The 27684-nt window shown below is 41.4% G+C and overlaps 7 protein-coding genes across 12 annotated transcripts in view; all 7 read left to right on the top strand.

The window, feature by feature from the left end:
- Positions 1-27684, top strand: part of LOC126938621 (eukaryotic translation initiation factor 1) — a 1120764-nt gene that overhangs the window by 685594 nt on the left and 407486 nt on the right. The window lies entirely within an intron of this gene.
- CNP (2',3'-cyclic nucleotide 3' phosphodiesterase) overlaps positions 1-27684 on the top strand; it is a 736460-nt gene that overhangs the window by 13162 nt on the left and 695614 nt on the right. The window lies entirely within an intron of this gene.
- On the top strand, positions 1372-1980 carry LOC126938567 (keratin-associated protein 9-2). Of its 2 annotated transcripts, XM_050762925.1 has the most exons (2): positions 1372-1500; positions 1573-1980. In XM_050762925.1, exons 1-2 carry the CDS (start codon positions 1372-1374, stop codon positions 1978-1980), a joined length of 537 nt encoding a protein of 178 aa, XP_050618882.1. The 2 variants fall into 2 exon arrangements, with proteins under 2 accessions (XP_050618882.1, XP_050618880.1); XM_050762923.1 differs by having other exon boundaries at positions 1372-1980.
- LOC126938584 (keratin-associated protein 9-2-like) lies at positions 7512-8542 on the top strand. The gene has a single exon (XM_050762949.1). The coding sequence runs from the start codon at positions 7563-7565 to the stop codon at positions 8070-8072; it is 510 nt and encodes a 169-aa protein (XP_050618906.1). The 5' UTR covers positions 7512-7562; the 3' UTR covers positions 8073-8542.
- On the top strand, positions 13354-13962 carry LOC126938588 (keratin-associated protein 9-8). Of its 3 annotated transcripts, none has more exons than XM_050762953.1 (2): positions 13354-13613; positions 13719-13962. In XM_050762953.1, the coding sequence occupies exons 1-2, from the start codon at positions 13354-13356 to the stop codon at positions 13960-13962; spliced, it is 504 nt and encodes a 167-aa protein (XP_050618910.1). The 3 variants fall into 3 exon arrangements, with proteins under 3 accessions (XP_050618910.1, XP_050618911.1, XP_050618909.1); XM_050762954.1 differs by having other exon boundaries at positions 13737-13962; XM_050762952.1 differs by having other exon boundaries at positions 13354-13611; positions 13699-13962.
- Positions 19092-19730, top strand: LOC126938563 (keratin-associated protein 9-2-like). Of its 3 annotated transcripts, none has more exons than XM_050762910.1 (2): positions 19092-19381; positions 19487-19730. In XM_050762910.1, the coding sequence occupies exons 1-2, from the start codon at positions 19092-19094 to the stop codon at positions 19728-19730; spliced, it is 534 nt and encodes a 177-aa protein (XP_050618867.1). The 3 variants fall into 3 exon arrangements, with proteins under 3 accessions (XP_050618867.1, XP_050618868.1, XP_050618866.1); XM_050762911.1 differs by having other exon boundaries at positions 19505-19730; XM_050762909.1 differs by having other exon boundaries at positions 19092-19379; positions 19467-19730.
- Positions 26075-27054, top strand: LOC126938585 (keratin-associated protein 9-2-like). Its single transcript, XM_050762950.1, has one exon. It carries the CDS (start codon positions 26077-26079, stop codon positions 26584-26586), a length of 510 nt encoding a protein of 169 aa, XP_050618907.1. The 5' UTR covers positions 26075-26076; the 3' UTR covers positions 26587-27054.

Here is a 27684-nt window from a genome sequence, read left to right on the forward strand (position 1 = left end):
GGAGGCTGAGGCAAGAGAATCTCTTGAACCCAGCAGGTGGAGATTGCAGTGAGCAGAGATTGCACCACTGCACTCCAGCCTGGGTGACAAAACAAGACTCTGTCTCAAAAAACATAAAATAAAATAACATTTACTGGAAAAGGTAGAATAATCATTACATTATTTCAGCTTATAAAGAAAAAGGATTTTGTAAATTTCAATACATTTTCAGTTTTCTATCTCTCAGAAAATAAGGACTAGAACAAGCCCTGTTGCTATGATGAAATGAATCTACAAAAAAGACAGAAAGCATCGTAATTAATTGTGAAATCCTGAGAGTTCTCCTTTCTATCCGAAGAATATAAAAAGACACACACTACACCATTCTATTAGACATTGTCCTGGAGGGTCTATGCCTGGACAAGGGCAAAAAAAAAAAAAAAAAAAAGAAAGCAAGATTGAAAATACTCTTATAAAGTGGAGAAAACTATTACTATTTTTTATGAGTCATGACTGCACATGTACAATTTTCTGTCACACCAAAAAAAAAAAAAAAAAAAAAAACACACAAAATACAAAAAGTATTAGAATCAAAAAGCTAGGACCAGAACTCAGCTTGATTTGCCCGAATCTAGAGCACTTATGTCGCACAGAGTCCCACATTCTCATGCTGGTAAACCTCTCAGTCACAGGCAAATCGGGATAAATGGCCACACCATCACGGAAACCATTTGGTGCTTTCTGAATCCCAGTGGACTCCTTTTTCTACCCACCTGCTTTGGTGTAGCTCTGCATTTTGCAACACATTGTGCCAAACACCCTTTCCCTAGTGAGTTTAAGAGAACTGGAAGACACAGAGGGAGTAGGTTGTAGCGAGAAAGATGCTTGTTACTCTTGAATTAGACTTTTGTGGGTGAACAGGCTTGGGGCCGGGCATGGATTCAATGCATCACTGTGAATATATCAGCATCACGCGACTGCCCACAGACATTTCCCAGTCTACATACAGCCAACCATGAGGCGGGGCAGAGAGAACTATCTGCCTCCCACATCACCAGGAACTATCACATGACCGGATGATGGTCAGAGCAGGAATGATGCTGATAATGAGACTGACTTCCTTTTATCTGAAACGAAGTTTTTATGAGTAATTCTCAATTAACAAACAGATTAAACACTTACTTTCAACAGATTCATAAGATTTCAGAAACAACTTCCCCTTTGACGATCGCAAAGGGAGTATGAAAAACAATGTAAACAGCAACAAGGAAAAGTCCTGCTGATTGGTGGAAACTTTGGAGGCCAGGTGTATAAAAGGTCCCGATTGCAAGGGGTCATCACATTCTGGGAAACTCACCTCTGAATAGAAGCCCACCTTCCACCCCTGACACCATGACCCACTGTTGCTCCCCTTGTTGCCAGCCTACGTGCTGCAGGACCACCTGCTGCAGGACCACCTGCTGGAAGCCCACCTGTGTGACCACCTGCAGCAGCACACCCTGCTGCCAGCCCACCTGCTGTGTGTCCAGCTGCTGCCAGCCCACCTGTGTGACCAGCTGCTGCCAGCCCACCTGTGTGACCAGCTGCTGCCAGCCCTCCTGCTGTGTGTCCAGCTGTTGCCAGCCTTGCTGCCGCCCAACTTGCTGTCAAAACACCTGCTGTAGAACCACCTGCTGCCAGCCCACCTGTGTGACCAGCTGCTGCCAGCCTTCCTGCTGCAGCACACCCTGCTGCCAGCCCACCTGCTGTGGGTCCAGCTGCTGTGGCCAAACCAGCTGTGGGTCCAGCTGTGGCCAGACCAGCTCCTGTGCACCTGTCTACTGCAGAAGAACCTGCTACCACCCCACATGTGTCTGCCTGCCTGGTTGCCTAAACCAGAGCTGTGGATCCAGCTGCTGCCAGCCCTGCTGCCGCCCAGCCTGCTGTGAGACCACCTGCTGCAGGACCACTTGCTTCCAGCCCACCTGTGTGTCCAGCTGCTGCCAGCCTTCTTGCTGCTGATCAAGTCCCAAGAGAACCACCGTCCTCACACAACAACTTTCTGCTCCACTGACTGATCTTTTGGGGGACTAATTTACTTTGCTGCTGACAGCCACCATGCTCTCACCCAAATTTTTATGAATTCTCTGTATGTTTAAAATCTTGGGAATCTGCTAGACGGATGTCAGAATACTTCATCCTGTTTCTCTTTTTTCTTACCCCTTGTGGATCATGTGCCAGCTTCGTGTGCTCTCAATTTGGAGTCATGGTCTCAGCTGTGACTCTAAAGTCATGAGCTTAATTCTCTGCTTCTAAGGAATTTAGGCTTCTGCAACTGAGCAATAATCTTTGCAATCGTATATTTGTTTTCAATATCCTCTTCATGGTTCTTCTATCCTTCTTTCTTCTTTTCATGATAACTTTGGGTTGTGTTCCTGGTAGCAGAGATTCTTAACTCTATGTTTCTGAATAAACTCTGAACCATCTTCATCTCATATGGTGTTTTGTTTTATTTGAAAGCATTCCTGATATGGGATTTACATACGTATCACATACCATAGGTATTATCCAATTTGATTCTAAAAACAGATGGTCATCTATTATTGCCTTCATTTTTCACCTGAAAAAAATTTAATATGCGATGTTATGTAGCTAATAAGGGACAGATTCTGATCCAAGCTGAGGTCCTCTCTTTCTGGCCAAGGACACTTACATTTAATTCTCAATATAGTGGAATGACATTGGAAGTCAGCAATAGCAAGACATGCACTTGAGTTTATTTAACAATGAGAGGAATAATCTCTCATATTTGCAGATAATATTCTTGTTCACAAAAGAATTCCCAAATTAATTTCCCACACCTCAGTGAGCAACAGCTGCATAATATGGCAGCAGGGACTGCATTTAATGGATGCCCTGAATGCAGGGATCTTTTTATCTCAGCCTCTGACCAGCCAATCATTCAATTCATCTGCATTGAAAAGATGCTTGAGAATTCATTATATCATCATGAGAGAGAGTCTCATCTGAAGTGACTCATTCTCAGTATCATGTAAATAAAATTCTTATATGGCCTCCATCTCCTGAATACCTAATGACAAAGTAAATGAAACTAAGTTATTCCTTGTAAAATACAGACCATACCTTATGCCACATTAAAACAATTTGTCCCCTAATCGAAATGTTATGAGGAAAATAAGTAAGGAATTAAGCTGGGAATTGAGAAAGTATGCAATGGGTATGTAAGACTTGACACAATCCATAATCTCTGAACCAAGGAAGGGAATGAAATAACCTTCTGCATTTTGTAAGACCAATATGAGGCATCTAAAGAAACTGAAAACTCCCAGCACTTTGGGAGGCCAAGGCAGGCAGATCACGAGGTCAGGAGATCGAGATCATCCTGGCTAACACAGTGAAATCCGTCTGTACTAAAAAAACAAAAAATTAGTGGGATGTGGTGGTGGGAGCCTGTAGTCCCAACTACTCAGCAGGCTGAGGCGGGAGAATGGTGTGAACCTGGGAGGCGGAGCTTGCAGTGAGCCGAGATGGTGCCACTGTACTCCAGCCTGGTTGACAGAGCGAGATTCTGTCTCAAAAGAAAAAAAGAAAAGAAAAAAACAAGAAACTACAAACTGTGTTTCCAGAGAAATCACAAGAATGTAAAAAAGGAGCAAAGTAGAACTTGTGCATTCATAGAAGTCATGATAGACAGAGGTTGGTGCTTTTGGTCCTGAACTGATGCAAGTTAAGCATTCACTCATGGAAGGATTGATTGATACTGGCTCTAAGAGAAATAAAAAGTTTAGGGACCTGGGTCACCTTCTTGGGACCTCCTACTAGCATGGGAGTGGTGGAAATACCTCTAATGAGCTAACAAAGTAGATTTCCATGATAGATGCCAACTTCTGAGACTGTGAATCTAGATGCTCTGAAGACTTGGCTAAGAGACAACGGCCGCTTACTGTGATCATTGTTCAGGGATGAAGTAAAGGAGATGAAAACTAGGACATTCTCTTTGACCAGCATCAGTTATGAAAGATGAATCAGTTCAGCACGTCTACTGTACAGTAATGTCACTATAGTTATAAACACTTTATCATATACCTGAAATTTGCCAAGAAGTTAGATCTTGAATGTTCACACCACAAAAATAAAAAGGAAATGGTAACTACATGGGCTAATACATATGTTATTCCCAATGAATATATATATTAGAGCTTCACCTTTCATACCTGAAATAGACACAATTTTTATTTGTTAATTACACCTCAATACAGCTAGAAAAAGTATTTAGTTGATTTAGTTAATTATTACAAAAATATTCTTCAACATTAAAATTAGAAATTTTCTGAACAAAAACACTAATTCTGGGCTGCCTACCATAGGATGGGTATTGACTAAAGGCTTTGTGTACATTATTATTAATTCTTTTTTTTTGGAGGGGGGAGCGGGATGTAGTCTTGCTCTGTTGCCCAGGCTGGAGTGCAGTGGTGCGATCTCGGCTCACTGCAAGCTCTGCCTCCAGGGTTCACGCCATTCTCCTGCCTCAGCCTCCTGAGGAGCTGGGACTACAGGCACCTGCCACCACGCCCAGCTAATTTTATGTATTTTTAGTAGAGATGGGGTTTCACCATGTTAGCCAGGATGATCTCGATCTCCTGACCTTGTGATCTGCCCACCTAGGCCTCCCAAAGTGCTTGGATTACAGGCGTGAGCCACCGCACCCGGCTATTACTAATTCTTCAACAAACTTTCAAAATAGGTATTAACGTTCCCTTTGTAGAGATGAGAAAATCGAGGCTGAGAGAGTTAGTGTATTGTCATAGATTAGTTTCTACCAGAAGAGACTCTGAGGAAAATGTTCCAGTGAAACTAGTTTATTGGGAAGTGCAGATCACACTGGTAGGGACTGGGAAAGTGATACAGAAAACGGTACACTATTAAGTCAGTATCACAATGACTAACTAAAGCTTAAGTTAAGGGAAAACTATCAGAAATGATGAAAAACACACAGCTAGAATTATCCTACTTCAGGAATGAGGAAGCTAGTCTTTATACATCAGCTCTCCAGAATCATTGGTTGAGTGTTTTTCTCTGTGTTGCCTTCACAGGTGACATGACTTCTTACAGCAGCAATACAAGAGCCCTTAGGCACAGTGATGCAGAGTCTAACAGATGGAAATTAGTCCAAGCACACTACGATCTAATATATATGGATGCAGTCATGAAAACTTGTCTACGATCCACAATTAGCTCCACTCAAGTCAAATCTTTGCTACTTAAATGTGATGGACAGCCACAAGCTCTAGAAGAAGGAAGAAGAGGAGGTGAGAAAGAGGAGTAAGAGAAAGGACAGAAGATGAGTGGAGGAGAAAGAAAGAAAGAAAGAAAGAAAGAAAGAAAGAAAGAAAGAAAGAAAGAAAGAAAGAAAGAAAGAAAGAAAGAAAGAGAAAGAAAGGAAAAAAAAAGAAGGAAGGAAGGAAGGAAGGAAGGAAGGAAGGAAGGAAGGAAGGAAGGAAGGAAGGAAGGAAGGAAGGAAGGGAGGGAGGGAGGGAGGGAGGGAGGGAGGGGAGAGAGAGAGAGAAAGAAAGAAAAGGGAGGGAGGGAGAGAGAAAGGAAGGAGAGAGAAGAAGTAAAGGAAAAGAAAGGAGAGGAAGTAAGATGTAAAATGAATACCAGTGAAATAGCAACACTTACTGCTGCTGTAATACAGTGCACCTGAGATTCACAATCTCTATTAATTACCACCAGTTCTATTCTCCTTTCATCCCTGGCCAGCACTTCTTGGTCTAGGTAACCACATGAAGAAGTAGCTCAGAACTTCCTTCCTGAAGGGTCTGAGCCTCTAGTTACTATACTATTGTCCACTGGGATTGCTCATTTGTGGTTATCATTGGGCATGGACACTCTATGAGATTCGCCAGTGTTATGGGTTAATTTGTGTCCGCCAAAATTCATACACAAGTAGAAGCATTTGAAATGTTACATGTTAAGACAAAGTCATATTGGAAACAATTGGTCCTCTGATTAAATATGACTGATGTCTGCATAGAAAGGGGAAATTCAAAGACAGTATGCATATAGTAGAAAAATTATGTCAAACACACATGGAAATGATAGACATCAACAAGTCAAGGAGAGAGACCTGGAACAGACACTTCCCTCACAGCCTTCAGATGAAAACATTGCAAACACCTTAATTTTGGAACTGTGAAAAAATAAATTTAAGCCACTTGGTTTACAGTAATTTATCATGGCAGTGCTAGTAAGTTAATATACTTACTAAGTATCCTGAGCTATAAATACATTCTGCGATACTATATAGCTTAAGGATAATTACCCCTCACCAAATAGTAACTCCTTTCTCTGTCTGCTGCTCTGCTGACAGGAAGAGTCCAAAATGACTAGGTGATAATGATTCCTTTTGATTATGACAAACAAATAGAGAAGCAAATACTATACTTTTTATTCACATGAAAACTTTAAAAAGCCAAAAGTTACCTACTGGATTACAACTTGATAGAGTGATTAGTTGTCTTTGAGAAAGAGAATATAATTGGGAGAGAATGGGATTAATTTCTATTTCCTAACCTGGTACTGGGGACATAGATGTATTTACAATATAATATTATATCAAGTTGGAAATTAATAATTTGCATTTTTCTCAAATGAATGGTATACCTAGAAAATGGTTTAAACACATTAGAACTCCATGATGAATCAGGTATCATCTCAACTCATCTAATTCTTCATTTTAAAAAATGGAGAGAAGAAATGACGCTTACTGTGCTAGTAACTAGGTTTAAGGCTAGAGCCACAGCACATGCTGGTTGGTCTGAATCTCAACCAGTTATGTGATAGAAAGTCCTACATTCTCATCCTGGTAATCACCACACTCACAGGTAGGTCAGAATGAATGGTCGCCCCAGGGCATACATTGCTTTATGCTCTCTAAATCCCAGTGGAATACTCTGCATCCACTTGCTCTCAATCTGCTCTGCCACATGGAACACACTCTGCCAGATACTCTCTTCCCAAGTGACATTCAAAGAACTGAAAGACACAGGTGGTCAGGGTTGCACAGAGAGATACCTATTAGTCTTCAATCAGAATTTGGTGGGTGAATAGTCTTGGGCCCAGGAATGGATTCATTTTGTCACCACAAATTTATCAACATCATACTTCTCCCCACAGGCACTTCTCAGACCACATTCAGCCAACCGTGAGGCTGGGCAGAGAGAAGTACATGAGTCTCCCATATTACCAGGACCTATCACATGACCAGATGATTGTCAGAGCAGGAATGATGCTGATGATGAGAAGAGCTTCCTTCTATCTGAAACGAAGTTTCTATGAGTAATTCACAATTAAGAAACAGATTAAACCCTTCCTTTCAACATGTTCATAACTTTTAAGAAAGAACTTCCCCTTTGACAATCCCAAAAGGATTGTGGAAAACAATGTAAACAGCAACAAGGAAAAGTCCTGCTGATTGGTGGAAACTTTGGAGGCCAGGTGTATAAAAGGTCCCGATTGCAAGGGGTCATCACATTCTGGGAAATTCACCTCTGAACAGAAGCCCACCTTCCACCCCTGACACCATGACCAACTGTTGCTCCCCTTGCTGTCAGCCTACATGCTGCAGGACCACCTGCTGCAGGACCACCTGCTGGAAGCCCACCTGTGTGACCACCTGCTGCAGCACACCCTGCTGCCAGCCCACCTGCTGTGTGTCCAGCTGCTGCCAGCCTTGCTGCCGCCCAACTTGCTGTCAAAACACTTGCTGCCAGCCCACCTGTGTGACCAGCTGCTGCCAGCCTTCCTGCTGCAGCACACCCTGCTGCCAGCCCACCTGCTGTGGGTCCAGCTGCTGTGGCCAAACCAGCTGTGGGTCCAGCTGTGGCCAGATCAGCTCCTGTGCACCTGTCTACTGCAGAAGAACCTGCTACCACCCCACATGTGTCTGCCTGCCTGGTTGCCTAAACCAGAGCTATGGATCCAGCTGCTGCCAGCCCTGCTGCCGCCCAGCCTGCTGTGAGACCACCTGCTGCAGGACCACTTGCTTCCAGCCCACCTGTGTGACCAACTGCTGCCAGCCTTCTTGCTGTTGATCAACTCCCAAGAGAACCACCGTCCTCACACAAGAACCTTCTGCTCAATTGACTGATCTTTTGGGGGACTAATTTACTTTGCTGCTGACAGCCACTGTGCTCTCACCCAAATTTTTATGAATTATCTGCATGTTTAAAATCTTGGGAATCTGTTTGAGGGAGGGCAGAATACTTCATCCTGATTCTCTTTTACCTTCCACCTTGTGGATCATGTGCCAGCTTCATGTGTTCTCAATTTGGAGTCATGGTCTCAGCTTTCACTCGAAAGTCAAGAGTTTCATTCTCTGCTTCTAAGGAATTTAGGTTTCTGCAACTGATCGATAAACTTTGCAATGATATTTTTGTTTTCAATATCGTCCTCATGGTTCTTGTATCCTTTTTTCTTTTTTCATGATAACTTTGAGTTATGTCCCTCGTAGCAGAAATTCTTTGCTATGTTTCTGAATAAAGTCTGAACCATCCTCATCTCATATGGTGTTTTGTTTTATTTAAAAATATTTCTGATATGGGATTTACACATATATCACATACCATAGGTATTATCCAATTTGATTCTCAAAACAGACGATCACCTGTTATTACCTTTTTTTTTGAGTTGAGAACAATTTAATGTGTGATGTTATGTAACTACTAAAGGGCAGATTCTGGTCCAAGGTGAGGTCCTCTCTTTCTGGCCGAGAGCACTTACATTTAACTCTCAATATAGTGAAATGACATTGGAAGTCAGCATTAGCAAGACTTGCACTTGAGTTTATTTAACAGTGAGAGAAATAATCTCTCATATTTGCAGATAACGTTTTTGTTAACACACAAAAAAAATTACCAGCATAATTTCCCACACCTCAATGAGGAACAGGTGCATGATATGGCAGCAGGAACTGCATTTAATGGCTGCCCTGAGTGCAGGGACTGTGTTTTCTCAGTCTCCAACCAGCCATTCATTCACTTTATCTGCAACAAAAAATGCTTGAGAATGTATTGTGGACTCATGAGAGAGAGTCTATCTGAAGAAACTTTTACTCAGTATCATGTAAATAAAATTTTTATGCAGCCTCTGTCTTCTGAATACCTACTGATGAAGTAAATGAAACTAAGTTATTCCTTGTAAAATACAGACCATACATTATGCCACATTAAGACAATTTGTCACCTACTTGAAATCTTATGAGGAAAATTAACTAAGAACAAAGCTGAGAACTGAGAAACTACACACTGGGCGTGTACGACTTGGCACAATCCATAATCTCTGAGCCGAGGAGGGAATAAAACAACCTTCACATTTTGTGAGGCCAATATGAAGCATCTAAAGAAACAAAAAACTTTTGTTTCCAGGGAAATCAGAAGAAGGCAAGAAAGGAGCAAAGTAGAACTTGTGCCTTCATAGAAGTCATGATAGACAGAGGTTGGTGCTTCGGGTCCTGAACTGATGTAAGATAAGTATTCACTCATGTGAGGATTGATTGATACTGGCTCTGAGAGAAATTGAAAAGTCGGGGACCTGGGTCACCTTCTTGGGACCTCCTACCAGCATGGGAGTGGTGGAAATACCTCTGATGAGCTAACAATGTGGATTTCCATGACAGATGCCAACTTTTGAGACTGCGAATCTAGATCCTCTGAAGACTTGGCTAAGAGATAACGGCCGCTTACTGTGATCATCATTCAGGGGTGAAGTAAAGGAGATGAAAACTAGGACATTCTCTTGAATAGCATCAGTTATGAAAGATGAATAAGTTCAGCATTTCTAATGTACAGTAATGTGACTATAGCGAAAAACACTTTATCATATATCTGAAATTAACTGAGAAGGTAGATTTAAATGTTCACACCACAAAAATAAAAAGGAAATGGTAACTACGTGACCTAATAAATATGCTATTCACAATGAATATATATATCAGAGCATCACCTTATATACCTGAAATATACACAATTTTCATTTGTCAATTATACCTCAGTACAGCTAGAAAAAAATGTATTTGGTTGATCTAGTTAATTATTACAAAAATATTCTTATCTTCAACATGAAAATTAGGAATTTTCTGAACAAAAAAACACTAATTCTGGGATGCCTGCTATCTGATGGGTATTGGCTAAGTGCTTTGTGTACCTTATTATTAACTCTTTAACAAACTTTCAAAATAGGTATTAATGTTCCCTTTGTAGAGACAAGAAATTTGAGGCTGAGAGAGTTAACGTATTGTCATAGATTAGTTTCTCATAGAAGAGACTCTGAAAAAAAGATTCCAGTGAAAGTAGTTTACTGGGAAGTGCAGATCACACTGGTAGGGATTGGGGAAGTGATACAGAAAAGGGTTCATTATTAAGTCAGTATCACAGTCACCAACTAAAGCTTAAACTAAAGGGAAAATTATCAGAAATGATGAAAAACACACAGCTAGAATTATCCTACTTCAGGAATGAGGAAGCTAGAGTCTTTATAAATCAGCTCTCCAGAATCACTGGTTGAGTGTTTTTCTCTGTGTTGCATTCACAGGTGGCATGACTTTCTACAGCTGCAATACAAGAGCCCTTAGGCACAGAGATGCAGATTTTGACAGATGGAAATTAATCCAAGCACATTAATATCCAAGATATATGGGTGCAGTCATGAAAACTTGTCTATGACCTACAATTAGCTCCACTCAAGTCAAATATTGCTACTTAAATACGATGGACAGCCACAAGCTCTAGGAGAAGGAAGAAGAGGAAGAGAGGAAGAGGAGGAAGGGAAGGGACAGAAGATGAGAAGAGGAGGAAAGACGAAAGAAAGAAAAACAGAACAACGAGGGAAGGAAGGAAAAGAAAGGAAGAAAGAAAAAGAAAAAAAGAAAGAAAAAAAGAAAGAAAGAAACAAGAAAGAAAGAAAGAAAAGAAAGAAAGAAAGAAAGAAAGAAAGAAAGAAAAAGAGAGAGAAAGAAAGAAAGAAAGGAAAGACAGGAAAAGAAAAGAAAGAAGGAAGAAAGAAAGAGAGAAAGAAAGAAAAAGAAAAAGGAGGAAGTGAGATGTAAAATGAAGGCCAATGACATAAGCTACACCTACTGCTGCTGTAATACAGTGCACCTGACATTCACAATCTCCATTAATTATCACCAGTTCTATTCTCCCTTCACCCCTGGACAGCATTCTTCTTGGTCTAATTAATTGCTGATAGAGTAGCTCAGAACTTCCTTCCTGAAGGGTCTGAGCCTCTCGTTACTATACCACTGTCCACTGTGATTGCTGTTCTTACTCATCTGTGGTTATCACTGGGCATGGACACACTATGAGATTCTGCAGTGTTATGGGTTAATTCGTGTCCACCAAAATTCATACACAAATAGAATCATTTAAAATGTATGTGACAAGACAAGTTCATATGGGAAACACTTAGGTCTCTGATTAAATATCACTGATATCTATACATGGGGGAAATTCAGACAGTATGATATAGTAGAAAAATTATATGAGGCCGGGCGCGGTGGCTCACGCCTGTAATCCCAGCACTTTGGGAGGCCGAGGCGGGCGGATCACAGGGTCAGGAGATCGAGACCATGGTGAAACCCCGTCTCTACTAAAAATAGAAAAAATTAGCCGGGCGCAGTGGCCGGCGCCTGTAGTCCCAGCTACTCGGGAGGCTGAGGCAGGAGAATGGCGTGAACCCGGGAGGCGGAGCTTGCAGTGAGCCAAGATTGCGCCACTGCACTCCAGCCTGGGCGACAGAGCGAGACTCCGTCTCAAAAAAAAAAAAAAAAAAAGAAAAATTATATGAAACACACATGGAAATGATAGGCATCCGCAAGTTAAGGAGAAAGACCGGAAACAGATCCTTCTCTCGCAGCCTTCAGACGAAAACAACATTGCCAACACCTTAATTTCAGACTAATAGCCTTTGGGACTGTTAAAAAAATAAATTTAAGCCACTTGGTTTGCAGTAATTCATCATAGCAGTGCTAGTAAATCAATATACTAAGTAAATCTTCTGAGGTATAGATATATTCTCCTACACTGTATGGCTTGAGGATAACTACCCATCATCAAATAGTAACTCCTTTCTCTTGTCTGCTGCTCTGCTGACAGGAAAAGGCCAAAATTACTAGGTGATAAGGATTACTTTTGTTTATGACAAAGAAATAGAGAAGTAAATACTACACTTTTTACTCACATGAAGACTTTAAAAAGCCAAATTACCTACTGGATTACAACTTGATAGAGAGATTAGCTGTCTTTGGGAATGAGTAAGAGGATATAATTAGGAGAGAATGGGATTAATTTCTATTTCCTAACCTGGTAATGGGGCCATAAATATATTTACAATATAATACTATATCAAGTTGGAAATTAATACTTTGCATTCTTCTCAAATGAATGGTATACCTAGAAAATGTTTTAAACATGTTAGAACTCCCCGATGAATCAGGTATCATCTCAGCTCATCTAATTCCTTCATTAAAAAGAAATATGTAGAGAGAAGAAATGATGCTTACTTTGCTAGTCACTAGTTTTAAGGCTAGAAGCACAGCTCATACTCGTTGGCCTGAATCTCAAGCAGTTATGTGATAGAAAGTCCTCCATTATCATCCCGGTAATTGCCACACTCACAGACAAGTCAGAATGAATAGTCACGCCCAGGCTTAGATTGTTCGACGCTGTCAAAATCCCAGTGGATTTCCCTGCATCCTCCTGCTCTTGATCTGCTCTGCCACATGAACACACTCTGCCAGACACCCTCTTCCCAAGTGATGTTCAAAGAACTGAAAGACACAAGTGGTGAGGGGCGCACAGGGAGATGCCTGTTACTCTTGAGCTAGAATTTGGAGGGTGAGTAGTCTTGGGCCCAGGCATGGATTCCTTTTGTCACGGTAAGTAGATCAGCATCATGCTTCTCCCCACAGACACTTCCCATGCCACATACAGACAACCATGAGGCTGGGCAGAGAGAACTTCCTGAGTCTCCCAGATCACCAGGAACTATCATATGACCAGACGATGGTCAGAGCAGGAAAGATGCTGATGATGAGATGGGCTTCCTTTCATCTGAAACGAAGTTTCTATGAGTAATTCACAATTAAGAAACAGATTAAACACTTACTTTCAACAGATTCATAACTTTTAAGAAAGAACTTCCCCTTTGACAATCCCAAAAGGATTGTGGAAAACAATGTAAACAGCAACAAGGAAAAGTCCTGCTGATTGGTGGAAACTTTGGAGGCCAGGTGTATAAAAGGTCCAGATTGCAAGGGGTCATCACATTCTGGGAAACTCACCTCTGAACAGAAGCCCACCTTCCACCCCTGACACCATGACCAACTGTTGCTCCCCTTGCTGCCAGCCTACGTGCTGCAGGACCACCTGCTGCAGGACCACCTGCTGGAAGCCCACCTGTGTGACCACCTGCAGCAGCACACCCTGCTGCCAGCCCACCTGCTGTGTGTCCAGCTGCTGCCAGCCTTGCTGCCGCCCAACTTGCTGTCAAAACACTTGCTGCCAGCCCACCTGTGTGACCAGCTGCTGCCAGCCTTCCTGCTGCAGCACACCCTGCTGCCAGCCCACCTGCTGTGTGTCCAGCTGCTGCCAGCCTTGCTGCCGCCCAACTTGCTGTCAAAACACTTGCTGCCAGCCCACCTGTGTGACCAGCTGCTGCCAGCCCACCTGCTGTGGGTCAAGCTGCTGTGGCCAAACCAGCTGTGGGTCCAGCTGTGGCCAGACCAGCTCCTGTGCACCTGTCTACTGCAGAAGAACCTGCTACCACCCCACATGTGTCTGCCTGCCTGGTTGCCTAAACCAGAGCTATGGATCCAGCTGCTGCCAGCCCTGCTGCCGCCCAGCCTGCTGTGAGACCACCTGCTGCAGGACCACTTGCTTCCAGCCCACCTGTGTGTCCAGCTGCTGCCAGCCTTCTTGCTGCTGATCAAGTCCCAAGAGAACCACCGTCCTCACACAAGAACTTTCTGCTTGACTGACTTATCTTTTGGGGGACTAATTTACTTTGCTGCTGACAGCCACCATGCTCTCACCCAAATTTTTATGAATTCTCTGCGTGTATGAGTCTTGGGAATCTGTTTCGCGGATGGCAAAATACTTCATCCTGATTCTCCTTTTCCTTCCACCTTGTGGATCATGTGCCAACTTCGTGTGTTCTCAATTTGGAGTCATTGTCCCAGCTTGACTCGATATTCAAGTGCTTCCTTCTCTGCTTCTAAGCAATTTAGGTTTCTGCGATTGATCAATAATCTTTGCAATCGTATTTTTGTTTTCAATATCCTCCTTATGTTTCTTGTATCTTTCTTTCTTGTGTTCATGATAACTTTGGGTTATGTCCCTGGTAGCAGAAGTTCTTAGCTATATGATTCTGAATAAACTCTGAACTATCCTCATCTCATAAGGTGTTTTGTTTTATTTGAAAGCATTTCTGATATGGGATTTACACACATATCATATACCATAGGTATTATCCAGCTTGATTCCCAAAACAGATGGTCATGTATTGTTACCTTCATTTTTTTGGCTGAGAACAATTTAATGTGTGATGATATGTAGCTAATAAGGACAGATTCTGATCCAAGCTGAGGTCCTCTCTTTCTACCCAAGGACACTTACATTTCACTCTCAATATAGTAGAAATGACATTGGAAGTCAGCACTAGCAAGACATGCACTTGAGTTTCTTTAACAACAAGAGGATTCATCACTTATATTTGCAGATAACATTTTTGTTCACATAAACTTAATTTCCAACTTAGTTTCCCACACCTCAGTGAGCAACAGTTGCATGATACGGCAGCAGGGACTGCATTTAATGGCTGCCCTGAATGCAGAGATCTTTTCATCTCAGCCTCTGATCAGCCATTGATTCCATTCACCTGCATCAAAAACTGCTTGAGAATTCATTGTGGACTCATGAGAGGGAGTCTCATCTGAAGAAACTTATTCTTGGTATCATATAAATAAAATATTTATACGGCCCCCTGTCCTGGATACCTATTGACAAATTAAATGAAACTAAGCTATTCCTTGTAAAATACAGACCTTACATTATGCCACATTAAGACAATTTGTCCCCTACTTGAAATCTTATGAGGAAAATTAACTAAGAACAAAGCTGAGAACTGAGAAACTACACACTGGGCGTGTACGACTTGGCACAATCCGTAATCTCTGAGCCGAGGAGGGAATAAAACAACCTTCACATTTTGTGAGGCCAATATGAAGCATCTAAAGAAACAAAAAACTTTTGTTTCCAGGGAAATCAGAAGAAGGTAAGAATGGAACAAAGTAGAACTTGTGCCTTCATAGAAGTCATGATAGACAGAGGTTGGTGCTTCGGGTCCTGAACTGATATAAGATAAGCATTCACTCATGTGAGGATTGATTGATGCTAGCTCTGAGAGAAATTGAAAAGTCGGGGACCTGGGTCACCTTCTTGGGACCTCCTACCAGCATGGGAGTGGTGGAAATACCTCTGATGAGCTAACAATGTGGATTTCCATGACAGATGCCAACTTCTGAGACTGTGAATCTAGATGCTCTGAAGATTTGGCTAAGACATAACGGCCACTTACTGTGATCATCATTCAGGGGTGAAGTAAAGGAGATGAAAACTAGGACATTCTCTTGACTAGCATCAGTTATGAAAGATGAATAAGTTTAGCATGTCTAATGTACAGTAATGTGATTATAGTTAAAAACACATTATCATATATCTGAAATTAACTGAGAAGTTACATCTTAAATGTTCACACCACAAAAATAAAAAGGAAATGGTAACTACGTGACCTAATAAATATGCTACTCACAATGAATATATATATCAGAGCATCACCTTGTATACCTGAAATATACACAATTTTCATTTGTCAATTATACCTCAATACAGCTAGAAAAAAATGCATTTATTTGATCTAGTTAATTATTACAAAAATATTCTTACCTTCAACGTTAAAATTAGGAATTTTCTGAACAAAAACACTAATTCTGGGATGCCTGCTATCTGATGGGTATTGGCTAAATGCTTTGTGTACATTATTATTAACTCTAACAAACTTTCAAAATAGGTATTAATGTTCCCTTTGTAGAGATGAGAAATTTGAGGCTGAGAGAGTTAACGTATTGTCATAGATTAGTTTCTCATAGAAGAGACTCTGAAAAAAAGATTCCAGTGAAAGTAGTTTACTGGGAAGTGCAGATCACACTGGTAGGGATTGGGGAAGTGATACAGAAAAGGGTTCATTATTAAGTCAGTATCACAGTCACCAACTAAAGCTTAAACTAAAGGGAAAATTATCAGAAATGATGAAAAACACACAGCTAGAATTATCCTACTTCAGGAATGAAGCTACTGTCTTTATAAATCAGCTCTCCAGAATCACTGGTTGAGTGTTTTCCTCTGTGTTGCATTCACAGGTGGCATGACTTTCTACAGCTGCAATACAAGAGCCCTTAGGCACAGAGATGCAGACACTGACAGATGGAAATTAATCCAAGCACACTAATATCCAAAATATATGGATGCAATCATGAAAACTTGTCTACGATCACAATTAGCTCCACTCAAGTCAAATATTTGCTACTTAAATATGATGGACAGCCACAAGCTCTAGGAGAAGGAAGAAGAGGAAGAGAGGAAGCCAAAAAAGAGAAGGGACAGAAGAGGAGGAGGGAAGAAAAAGAAAGAAAAACAGAATGAGAGAGAAGGAAGGATGGAAGGAAGGAAGGAAGGAAGGAAGGAAGGAAGGAAGGAAGGAAGGAAGGAAGGAAGGAAGGAAGGAAGGAAGGGGAACGGAGGGAGGCGAGAGGGAGGAAGAGAAAGAAAGAAAAAGAAAGAAAGAAAGAATGAAAGAAAGAAAGAAAGAAAGAAAGAAGAAAGAGAGAGGGGAAGGGAATGGAGGAAGGAAGGAAGGGAGGGAGGAAAGAAGGAAGGAAGGAAGGAAAGAAAGAAAGAAAGAAAGAAAGAAAGAAAGAAAGAAAGAAAGAAAGAAAGAAAGAAAGAAAGAAAGAAAGAAAGAAAGAAAGAGAGAAAAGAAAAAAGAGAAAGAAAAGAAAGAAAGAAGAAGGAAAGGAAAAGAAAGGAGAGGAAATGAGCTATAAAATGAAGGCCAATTAAATAATCTACACTTACTTCTACTATAATACAGTGCACCTGAGTTTCATAAACTCCATTAATTACCACCAGCTCTATTCTTCCTTCACACCTGGCCAGCATTCTTGTTAGTCTAGATAACTGCCTGATAGAGTAGCTCAGGGCTTCCTTCCTGAAGGGTCTGAGCCTCTAGTTTCTATACAATTGTCCACTGTGATTGCTGTTTTTACTCATTTGTGGTTATCGCTGGGCATGAACACATTATGAGATTCTGCAGTGTTATGGGTTAATTTGTGTCCCTCAAAATTCATATTCAAATAGAATCATTTAAAATGTTATCTGATAAGACAAGTTCACATTGAAAACAATTAGGCCTCTGATTAAATATGACTGTGTCTATTACAAGAGAGAAATTCGGAGACAGTATGCATATAGTAGAAAAATTCTGTCAAACACACATGGAAATGATAGACATCTACAAGTCAAGGAGAGAAACCTGGAACAGATACGTCTCTCACAGCCTTCAGATGAAAACAATATTGCCAACACCTTGATTTCAGAATAGAGGTCTTCATAACTTTGATAAATAAATTTAAGCCACTCTTTTTCAGTAATCCATCAGGGCAGTGCTAGTAAATTAATATACTCAGTAAACCTCCTGAGCTATAGATATATTTTGCTACACTATGTGGCTTGAGAGTAATTATCCCTCGCCAAATAGTAACTCCTTTCTCTCTCTGCTGCTTTGCTTGTATGAAGAGTCCAAAATGACTCGGCGATAAACATTACTTTTGTTTATGCCAAATAAATAGAGAAGCAAATGCTATAATTTTTATTCACATGAAAACTTCAAAAAGCCAAAACTTACCTATTGGATTACAACTTGATAGAGTGATTAGCTGTCTTTGGGAATGAATAAGAGGATATAATTGGGAAAGAATGGGATTAATTTCTGTTTCCTAACCTAGTAATGGAGTCATAGATGTATTTACAATATAATACTATCTCAAGCTGGAAATTAATACTTTGCATTCTTCTCAAATGAATGGTATACCTAGAAAATGTTTTAAACATGTTAGAATTCCACGATGAACCAGGCGTCATATCAACTCATCTAATTCCTTCATTAAAAAGAAAGAGAGAAGACATAATGCTTACTGTGCTAGTAACCGGGTTGCAGCTAGAGCCAGAGCGCATGCTGGTTGGCCTGAATCTCAATCAGTTATGTCATAGAAAGTCCTACATTCTCGTCCTGGTAATCGCCACACTCGCAGACAAATCAGAATGACTGGTCACTCAGGGCGTAGATTGCTTGATGCTGTCTAAATCCCAGTGGATTTCTCTGCATCCACCTGCTCTCAATCTGCTCTGCCACATGGAACACACTCTGCCAGACACCCTCTTCCCAAGTGATGTTCAAAGAACTGAAAGACACAGGTGGTGTGGGTTGCATAGAGAGATGCCTGTTAGTCTTGAGCTAGAATTTGGTGGGTGAGTAGTCTTGGGCCCAGGCATGGATTCCTTTTGTCACCATAAATATATCAGCATCATGCTTCTCCTCACAGACACTTCCCAGTCTACATACAGCCAACTATGAGACTGGGCAGAGAGAACTTCCTGAGCCTCCCGGATCACCAGGAACTATCACATGACCAGATGATGGTCAGAGCAGGAAAGATGCTGATGTTGAAATGGGCTTCCTTTTATCTGAAACGAAGTTTCTATGAGTAATTAACAATTAAGAAACAGATTAAACCTTAGTCTGTTTAACCTTAAGGAAGCAACTACCCTTTGAGAATCACAAACGTACTGTGGAAAACAATGTAAACAGCAGCAAGGAAAAGTCCTGCTGATTGGTGGAAACTTTGGAGGCCAGGTGTATAAAAGGTCCAGATTGCAAGGGGTCATCACATTCTGGGAAACTCACCTCTGAACAGAAGCCCACCTTCCACCCCTGACACCATGACCAACTGTTGCTCCCCTTGCTGTCAGCCTACATGCTGCAGGACCACCTGCTGCAGGACCACCTGCTGGAAGCCCACCTGTGTGACCACCTGCAGCAGCACACCCTGCTGCCAGCCCTCCTGCTGTGTGTCCAGCTGCTGCCAGCCCTCCTGCTGTGTGTCCAGCTGCTGCCAGCCTTGCTGCCGCCCAACTTGCTGTCAAAACACCTGCTGCCAGCCCACCTGTGTGACCAGCTGCTGTCAGCCTTCCTGCTGCAGCACACCCTGCTGCCAGCCCTCCTGCTGTGTGTCCAGCTGTTGCCAGCCTTGCTGCCACCCAATTTGCTGTCAAAACACCTGCTGCCAGCCCACCTGTGTGACCAGCTGCTGCCAGCCCTCCTGCTGTGGGTCCAGCTGCTGTGACCAAACCAGCTGTGGGTCCAGCTGTGGCCAGACCAGCTCCTGTGCACCTGTCTACTGCAGAAGAACCTGCTACCACCCCACATGTGTCTGCCTGCCTGGTTGCCTAAACCAGAGCTATGGATCCAGCTGCTGCCAGCCCTGCTGCCGCCCAGCCTGCTGTGAGACCACCTGCTGCAGGACCACTTGCTTCCAGCCCACCTGTGTGTCCAGCTGCTGCCAGCCTTCTTGCTGCTGATTAAGTCTCAAGAGAACCACCGTCCTCACAACAACTTGCTGCTCAACTGACTTATCTTTTGGGGGACTAATTTAGTTTGCTGCTGACAGTCACCATGCCCTCACCCAAATTTTTATGAATTCTCTGCATTTATGAATCTTGGGAATCTGCTTCAGGGACAGCAAAATACTTCATCCTGATTCTCCTTTTCCTTCCACCTTGTGGATCACGTGCCAACTTCATGTGTTCTCAATTTGGAGTCATGTTCTCAGCTTTGACTCAAAACTCAAGATCTTCATTCTCTGCTTCTAAGGAATTTAGGTTTCTGCAACTGATCAATAATCTTTACAATCATATTTTTGTTTTCAATATCCTCCTCATGTTTCTTGTATCCTTCTTTCTTCTTTTCATGATAACTTTGGGTTATGTCCCTGGTAACAGAGATTCTTAGCTATATGTTTCTGAATAAACTTGGAACCAACCTCATCTCATATGGTGTTTTGTTTTATTTGGAATCATTCCTGATATGGGATTTATATACATATCACATATCATAGGTATTATCCAATTTGACTCTCAAAACATATGATCATGTATTATTACCTCCATTCTTTCAGTTGAGTACAATTTAATGTGTGATGTTATGTAGCTAGTAAAGGGCAGACTCTGTTCCAAGCTGAGGTTCTCTCTTTCTGCCCAAGGACATTTATGTTTAACTCTCAATATAGTAGAAAAGACATTGGAAGTCAGCACTAGCAAGACATGCACTTGAGTTTATTTAACAATGAGATAAATAATCTCTCATGTTTGCAGCTAACATTTTTGTTGATAAAAAAAATTCCCTAATTAGTTTCCCACACCTCGGCGAGCAACAGCTGCACGATGTGGCAGCAGGGACTGCCCTGAATGCAGGGATCTTTTTGTCTCAGCCTCTGACCAGCCATTCATTCTATGCATCTGCATAAAAAATGCTTGGGAATTTATTGTGGACTCATGAGAGAGAGTCTCATCTGAAGAAACTTATTCTCAATATCATGTAAATAAAATTCTTATACAGCCTTCATCTCCTGAATACCTATTGACAAAGTAAATGAAACTGAGTTATTTCTTGTAAAATACAGACCATATCTTTTGCCACATTAAGACAATCTGTCCCCTAATTGAAATGTTATGAGGAAAATTATGTAAGAACAAAGCTGGGAATTGAGAAACTACTCAATGGGCATGTAAGACTTGGCACAATCCATAATCTCTGAGCCAAGGAAGGGAAAGAAACAGCCTTCTGCATTTTGTGATGCCAATATGAAACATCTAAAGAAATGAAAAGCTTGTGTTTCCAGGAAAATCAGAAGAATGTAAGAAAGGAGAAAAGTAGAACTTGTGTCTTCATAGAAGTCATAATAGACAGAGGTTGATGCTTTGTGTCCTGAACTGCTGTAAGCTAAGCATTCACCCACGGAATGATTGATTGATACTGGCTCTGGGAGAAATACAAAGGTCGGGGACCTGGGTCACCTTCTTGGGACCTCCTACCAGCATGGGAGTGCTAGAAGTACCTCTGATCAGCTAACAATGTAGATTTCCATGACAGATGCGAACTTCTGAGACTGAATCTAGAATGCACTGAAGACTTGGCTAAGAGATGAAGGCTGCTTACTGTGATCATCGTTCGGTGATTAAATAAAGGAGATGAAAACTAGGACATTCTCTTTGACCAGCATCAGTTATGAAAGATGAATCAGTTCAGCACATCTACTGTACAGTAATGTGACTAAAAACACTTTATCATATAGCTGAAGTTTACCAAGAAGTTAGATCTTAAATGTTCGCACCACAAAAATAAAAAGGAAATGGTAACTAAGTGACCTAACAAATATATTATTCACAATGAATATATGTATCAGAGCATCACCTTGTATACCTGAAATAGATACGATTTTTATTTGTCAATTATACCTCAGTACAGATAGGAAAAAAGTATTTAGTTGATCTAGTTAATTATTACAAAAATATTCTTATCTTCAACATTAAAATTGGGAATTTTCTGAACAAAAAAACACTAATATGTTCTGGATTGCCTGCTATATGATGGGCATTTGCTAAACGCTTTGTGTACATTACCACTAATTCTTTAACAAACTTTCAGAATAGACATTAATGTTCCCATCATAGAGATAAGAAAATTGAGACTGAAGGAGTTAACATAATGTCATAGATAAGTTTCTCCCAGAAGAGACTCTGAAGAAAAGATTCCAGGGAAACTAGTTTATCGGGAAATGCAGATCACATTGGTAGGAACTGGGGAAGTGATACAGAAGAGGGTTCACTATTAAGTCGGTATCACAGTCACCAACTAAACTTTAAACTAAAGGGAAACCTGTTAGAAAAGTTGAAAAACACACAGCTAGAATTATCCTACTTCAGGAATGAGGAAGCTAGAGTCTTTACAAATCAGCTCTCCAGAATCATTGGTTGAGTGTTTTTCTCTGTGTTGCCTTCACAGGTGACATGACTTTCTACAGCTGCAATACAAGAGCCCTTAGCCATAGAGATGCAGACTCTGACAGATGGAAATTAATCCAAGCACACTAACATGCAAGATATATGGGTGAACTTATGAAAACTTGTCTGAGACCTACAAGTACCTCCACTCAAGTCAGATCTTTGCTGTATAAATGTGATGCACAGCCACAAGCTCTAGAAGAAGAAAGAAGCAGAGGAGAGGAAGAGGAAGAGAAGTAACAGAAGATGAGAGGAGGAGGAAAGAGAAAAGAAAGAAAAAAGAAAGAGAGAGAGAAGGGAAGGGAAGGGAAAAAGGAATGAAAAAAACATGAAGGAAGGAAGGAGAAGGGGTGATTGAAGGAAACAAAAGAAAGAAAAATGAAGAAGGAAAGGAAAAGTTAGGGGAGAAAGTGAGATATAAAATGAAGGCCAATGAAATAAGCTACACTTACTTCTGCTGTAATACAGTGCCCCTGAGATTCATAATCTCCATTAATTCCCACCAGTTCTATTCTCCTTTCACCCCTGGCCAGCACTCTTGTTGCTCTAGATAACTGCCGAGGCAGTAGCTCAGAATGTCCTTCCTGAAGGGTCTGAGCCTCTAGTTACTATACCATTGTCCGCTGTGATTGCTGTTCTTACTCATCTGTGGTTATCACTGGGCATGGACGCACTATGAGATTCTGCAGTGTTATGGGTTAATTTGTGTCCTCCAAAATTCATATACAAATAGAATCATTTAAAATGCTATGTGCCAAGACAAGGTCATATTGGAAACAATTAGACCTCTGATTAAATATGACTGATGTCTATATTCAAGGGGAAAATTCAAAGACAGTATGCATACAGTAGAAAAATTCTGTCAAACACACATGGAAATGATAGACATCGACAAGTCAAGGAGAGAGACCTGGATCAGATACTTCCCTCACAGGCTTCAGATGAAAACAACATTGCCAACACCTTAATTTCAGACTAGAAGCCTTTGGAACTGTGAAAAAATAAATTTAAGCCACTTGGTTTGCAGTAATTTATCATGGCACTGATAGCAAGTTAATATACTCCGTAAATCTCCTGAGCTATAGATATATTCTCCTACACTATATGGCTTGAGGATAATTACTCCTCACCAAATAGTAACTCCTTTCTCTGTCTGCTGCTCTCCTGATATGAAGAGTCCAAAGTGACTATGCAATAAGGATTACTTTTGATTATGCCAAAGAAATAGAGAAGTAAATATTATAATTTTTATTTACATGAACATTTTTTAAAGCCAAAAGTTACCTACTGGATTAGAACGTAACAGAGTGATTAGCTGTCTTTGGGAACGAGTAAGAGGATATAATTGGAAGAGAATGAGATTAATTTCTATTTCCTAACATAGATGTACTGGGGACATAGATGTATTTACAATATAATACTGTATCAAGTTGGAAATTAATAATTTGCATTCCTCTGAAATGAATGGTGTATCTAGAAAATGTTTTAAACATGTTAGAACTCCATGATGAATCAGGTGTCATCTCAACTCATCTAATTACTTCATTAAATGGAAATAAAGGCTGTGCACGGTGGCTCACGCCTGTAATATCAGCACTTTGGGAGGCCAAGGCAGGCAGCTCACAATGTCAGGAGTTTGAAACCAGCCTGACAAATTTGGTGAAACCCTCTCTCTACTAAAAATAAAAAAATTAGCCAGGCATGGTGGCGGGCACCTGTAGTCCCAGCTACTCAGGAGGCTGAGGCAGGAGAATCCCTTGAACCCGGGAGGCAGAGGTTGCAGTGAGCCGAGTTCACACCACTATACTTCAGCCTGGGCGACAGAGCAAGAATTGGTCGAAAGAGAGAGAGAGAGGAGAGAGAGAGAGAGAGAGAGAGAGAGAGAGAGAGAGAGAGAGAGAGAGAGAAAGAAAGAAAGAAAAAGAAAGAAAAAGAAAGAAAGAAAGAAAAAGAAAGAAAGAAAGAAAGAAGGGAGGGAGGGAGGGAGGGAGGGAGGGAGGGAAGGAAGGAAGGAAGGAAGGAAGAAAGAAAAGAAAGAAAAAGAAAGAAGAAAAGAAAGAGAAAGAAAGAAAGAAAGAAAGAAAGAAAGAAAAGAAAGAAAGAAAGAAAGAAAGAAAGAAAGAAAGAAAGAAAGAAAGAAAGAAAGAAAGAAAGAAAGAAAGAAAGGAAGGAAGGAAGGAAGGGAGGGAGGGAGGGAGGGAAGGAAGGAAGGAAGGGAGGGAGGGAGGGAGGGAGGGAGGGAGGAAGGAAGGAAGGAAGGAAAAGAAGAAGAAAGAAAAGAAAAAGAAAGAAAGAAAGAAAGAAAGAAAGAAAGAAAGAAAGAAAGAAAGAAAGAAAGAAAGAAAGAAAGAAAGAAAGGAAGGAAGGAAGGAAGGAAGGAAGGAAGAAGGGAGGGAGGGAGGGAGGGAGGGAGGGAGGAAGGAAGGGAGGGAGGGAGGGAGGGAGGGAGGGAGGAAGGAAGGAAGGAAGGAAGGAAGGGAAGGAAGGAAGAAAGAAAGAAAGAAAGAAAGAAAGAAAGAAAGAAAGAAAGAAAGAAGAGAAAGAAAGAAAGAAAGAAAGAAAGAAAGAAAGAAAGAAAGAAAGAAAGAAAGAAAGAAAAAAAGAAAGAAAGAAAGAAAGAAAGAAAGAAAGAAAGAAAGAAAGAAAAAAGAAAAAAAGAAAGAAGGGAGGGAGGGAGGGAGGAGGAAGGAAGGAAGGAAGGAAGAAAGAAAGAAAGAAAGAAAGAAAGAAAGAAAGAAAAGAAAGAAAGAAAAGAAAGAAAGAAAGAAAGAAAGAAAAAGAAAGAAAGAAAGAAAGAAAGAAAGAAAAAAGAAAGAAAGAAAAGAGAAAGAAAGAAAGAAAGAAAGAAAGAAAGAAAGAAAGAAAGAAAGAAAGAAAGAAAGAAAGAAAGAAAGAAAGAAAGAAAGAAAGAAAAGAAAGAAAGAAAGAAAGAAAGGAAGGAAGGAAGGAAGGAAGGAAGGAAGGAAGGAAGGAAGGAAGGAAGGAAGGAAGGAAGGAAGGAAGGAAGGAAGGAAGGAAGGAAGGAAGGAAAGGAAGGAGAGAAAGAAGAAATGACACTGACCGTGCTAGTAACCAGGGTTATGGCTAGAGCCACAGCTCGTGCTCGTTGGCCTGAATCTCAAGCAGTTACGTTACAGAAAGTTCTACACTCTCGTCCTGGTAATCGCCACACTCGCAGACAAATCAGAATGACTGGTCACTCAGGGCATAGATTGCTTGATGCTGCCTAAATCCTAGTGGATTTCTCTGCATCCACCTGCTCTCAATCTGCTCTGCCACATGGAACACACTTTGCCAGACACCCTCTTCCCAAGTGACATTCAAAGAACTGAAAGACACAGGTGGTGTGGGTTGCATAGAGAGATGCCTGTTAGTCTTGAGCTAGAATTTGGTGGGTGAGTAGTCTTGGGCCCAGGCATGGATTCATTTTGTCACCATAAATATATCAGCATCATGCTTCTCCTCACAGACACTTCCCAGTCTACATACAGCCAACTATGAGACTGGGCAGAGAGAACTTCCTGAGCCTCCCGGATCACCAGGAACTATCACATGACCAGATGATGGTCAGAGCAGGAAAGATGCAGATGATGAAATGGGCTTCCTTTCATCTGAAACGAAGTTTCTATGAATAATTAACAATTAAGAAACAGATTAAACCTTAGTCTGTTTAACCTTAAGGAAACAACTACCCTTTGAGATCACAAACGCACTGTGGAAAACAATGTAAACAGCAGCAAGGAAAAGTCCTGCTGATTGGTGGAAACTTTGGAAGCCAGGTGTATAAAAGGTCCTGATTGTAAGGGGTCATCACATTCTAGGAAACTCACCTCTGAACAGAAGCCCACCTTCCACCCCTGACACCATGACCAACTGTTGCTCCCCTTGCTGTCAGCCTACGTGCTGCAGGACCACCTGCTGCAGGACCACCTGCTGGAAGCCCACCTGTGTGACCACCTGCAGCAGCACACCCTGCTGCCAGCCCACCTGCTGTGTGTCCAGCTGCTGCCAGCCTTGCTGCCACCCAACTTGCTGTCAAAACACATGCTGCCAGCCCACCTGTGTGACCAGCTGCTGTCAGCCTTCCTGCTGCAGCACACCCTGCTGCCAGCCCACCTGCTGTGGGTCCAGCTACTGTGGCCAAACCAGCTGTGGGTCCAGCTGTGACCAGACCAGCTCCTGTGCACCTGTCTACTGCAGAAGAACCTGCTACCACCCCACATGTGTCTGCCTGCCTGGTTGCCTAAACCAGAGCTATGGATCCAGCTGCTGTCAGCCCTGCTGCCACCCAGCCTGCTGTGAGACCACCTGCTGCAGGACCACTTGCTTCCAGCCCACCTGTGTGTCCAGCTGCTGCCAGCCTTCTTGCTGCTGATCAACTCCCAAGAGAACCACTATCTTCTCACAACAACTTTCTGCTCAACTGACTTATCTTTTGGGGGACTAGTTTACTTTGCTGCTGACAGCCACCATGCTGTCGCCCACATTTTTATGAACTCTCTGCATGTTTAATATTTTGTGAATCAGCTTCAGGGATGGCAGAATACTTCGTCCTGATTCTCTTTTTCTTACACCTTGTGGATCATGTGCCAGCTTTGTGTGTTCTCAATTTGGAGTCATGATCTCAACTTTGACTCTAAAGTCAAGAGCTTCATTCTCTTCACCTAAGAAACTTAAGTTTCTGCAAATGATTAAGAATCTTCACAACTATGTTTTCTTTTCAATATATTCATGATTCTTGTATCCTCCTTCCTTCTTTTAATGATCACTTTGGGCTATCTCCCGAGAACCAGGAATCTTACCTATATATTTCTTAATAAATAAATTCGGAACCATTCTTCATCATATATGGTGCTTTGTTTTATTTGAAAGCATTCCTGATATGGGATTTACGCATATATCACCTACTGTATGTATTACCCAATTTGATTCTCAAAACAGACAGTAGTGTATTATTGCCTCCATTTTCCAACTGGGAAAATTTTAATGTGTGATGTTATGTAGCTAACAGTGGACAGACTCTGATGCAAGATTGCATCTTCTCTTTCTGTCCAAAGACACTTACAATTAACTCTCAATAAAGTAGAAATGACATTGGGACTCAGCACTAGCAAGTTATGCACTTGAGTTTATTTAACAATGGAAAGAATAATCTCTAGTGTTTGGCAAGAGATAACATTTTCGTTCACAAAAGTCTTCCCAAATTAATTGCCCACGCATCAGTGAGCAACAGCTACATGGTACAGCAGCAAGGGCTGCATTTAGCAGCTGTCCTGAATGTGGGGATCCTATTGGCCTATACCAGCCAATCATTCAATTCACCTGCATCAGATAAATTTTTTAGCATTTTTTTAAGGTTCAGGGGTATGTGTGCCAGTTTATTTCATAGTTAAATTGTGTGTTGCAGGGTTTGGTGTACAGATTATTTTGTCACCCAGATAATAAGCATAATACTAGAGAGGCAGTTTTTTGA

The sequence above is a fragment of the Macaca thibetana genome, chromosome 16 (genome assembly GCF_024542745.1).
Source record: "Macaca thibetana thibetana isolate TM-01 chromosome 16, ASM2454274v1, whole genome shotgun sequence".
Lineage (NCBI taxonomy): Eukaryota > Metazoa > Chordata > Mammalia > Primates > Cercopithecidae > Macaca > Macaca thibetana.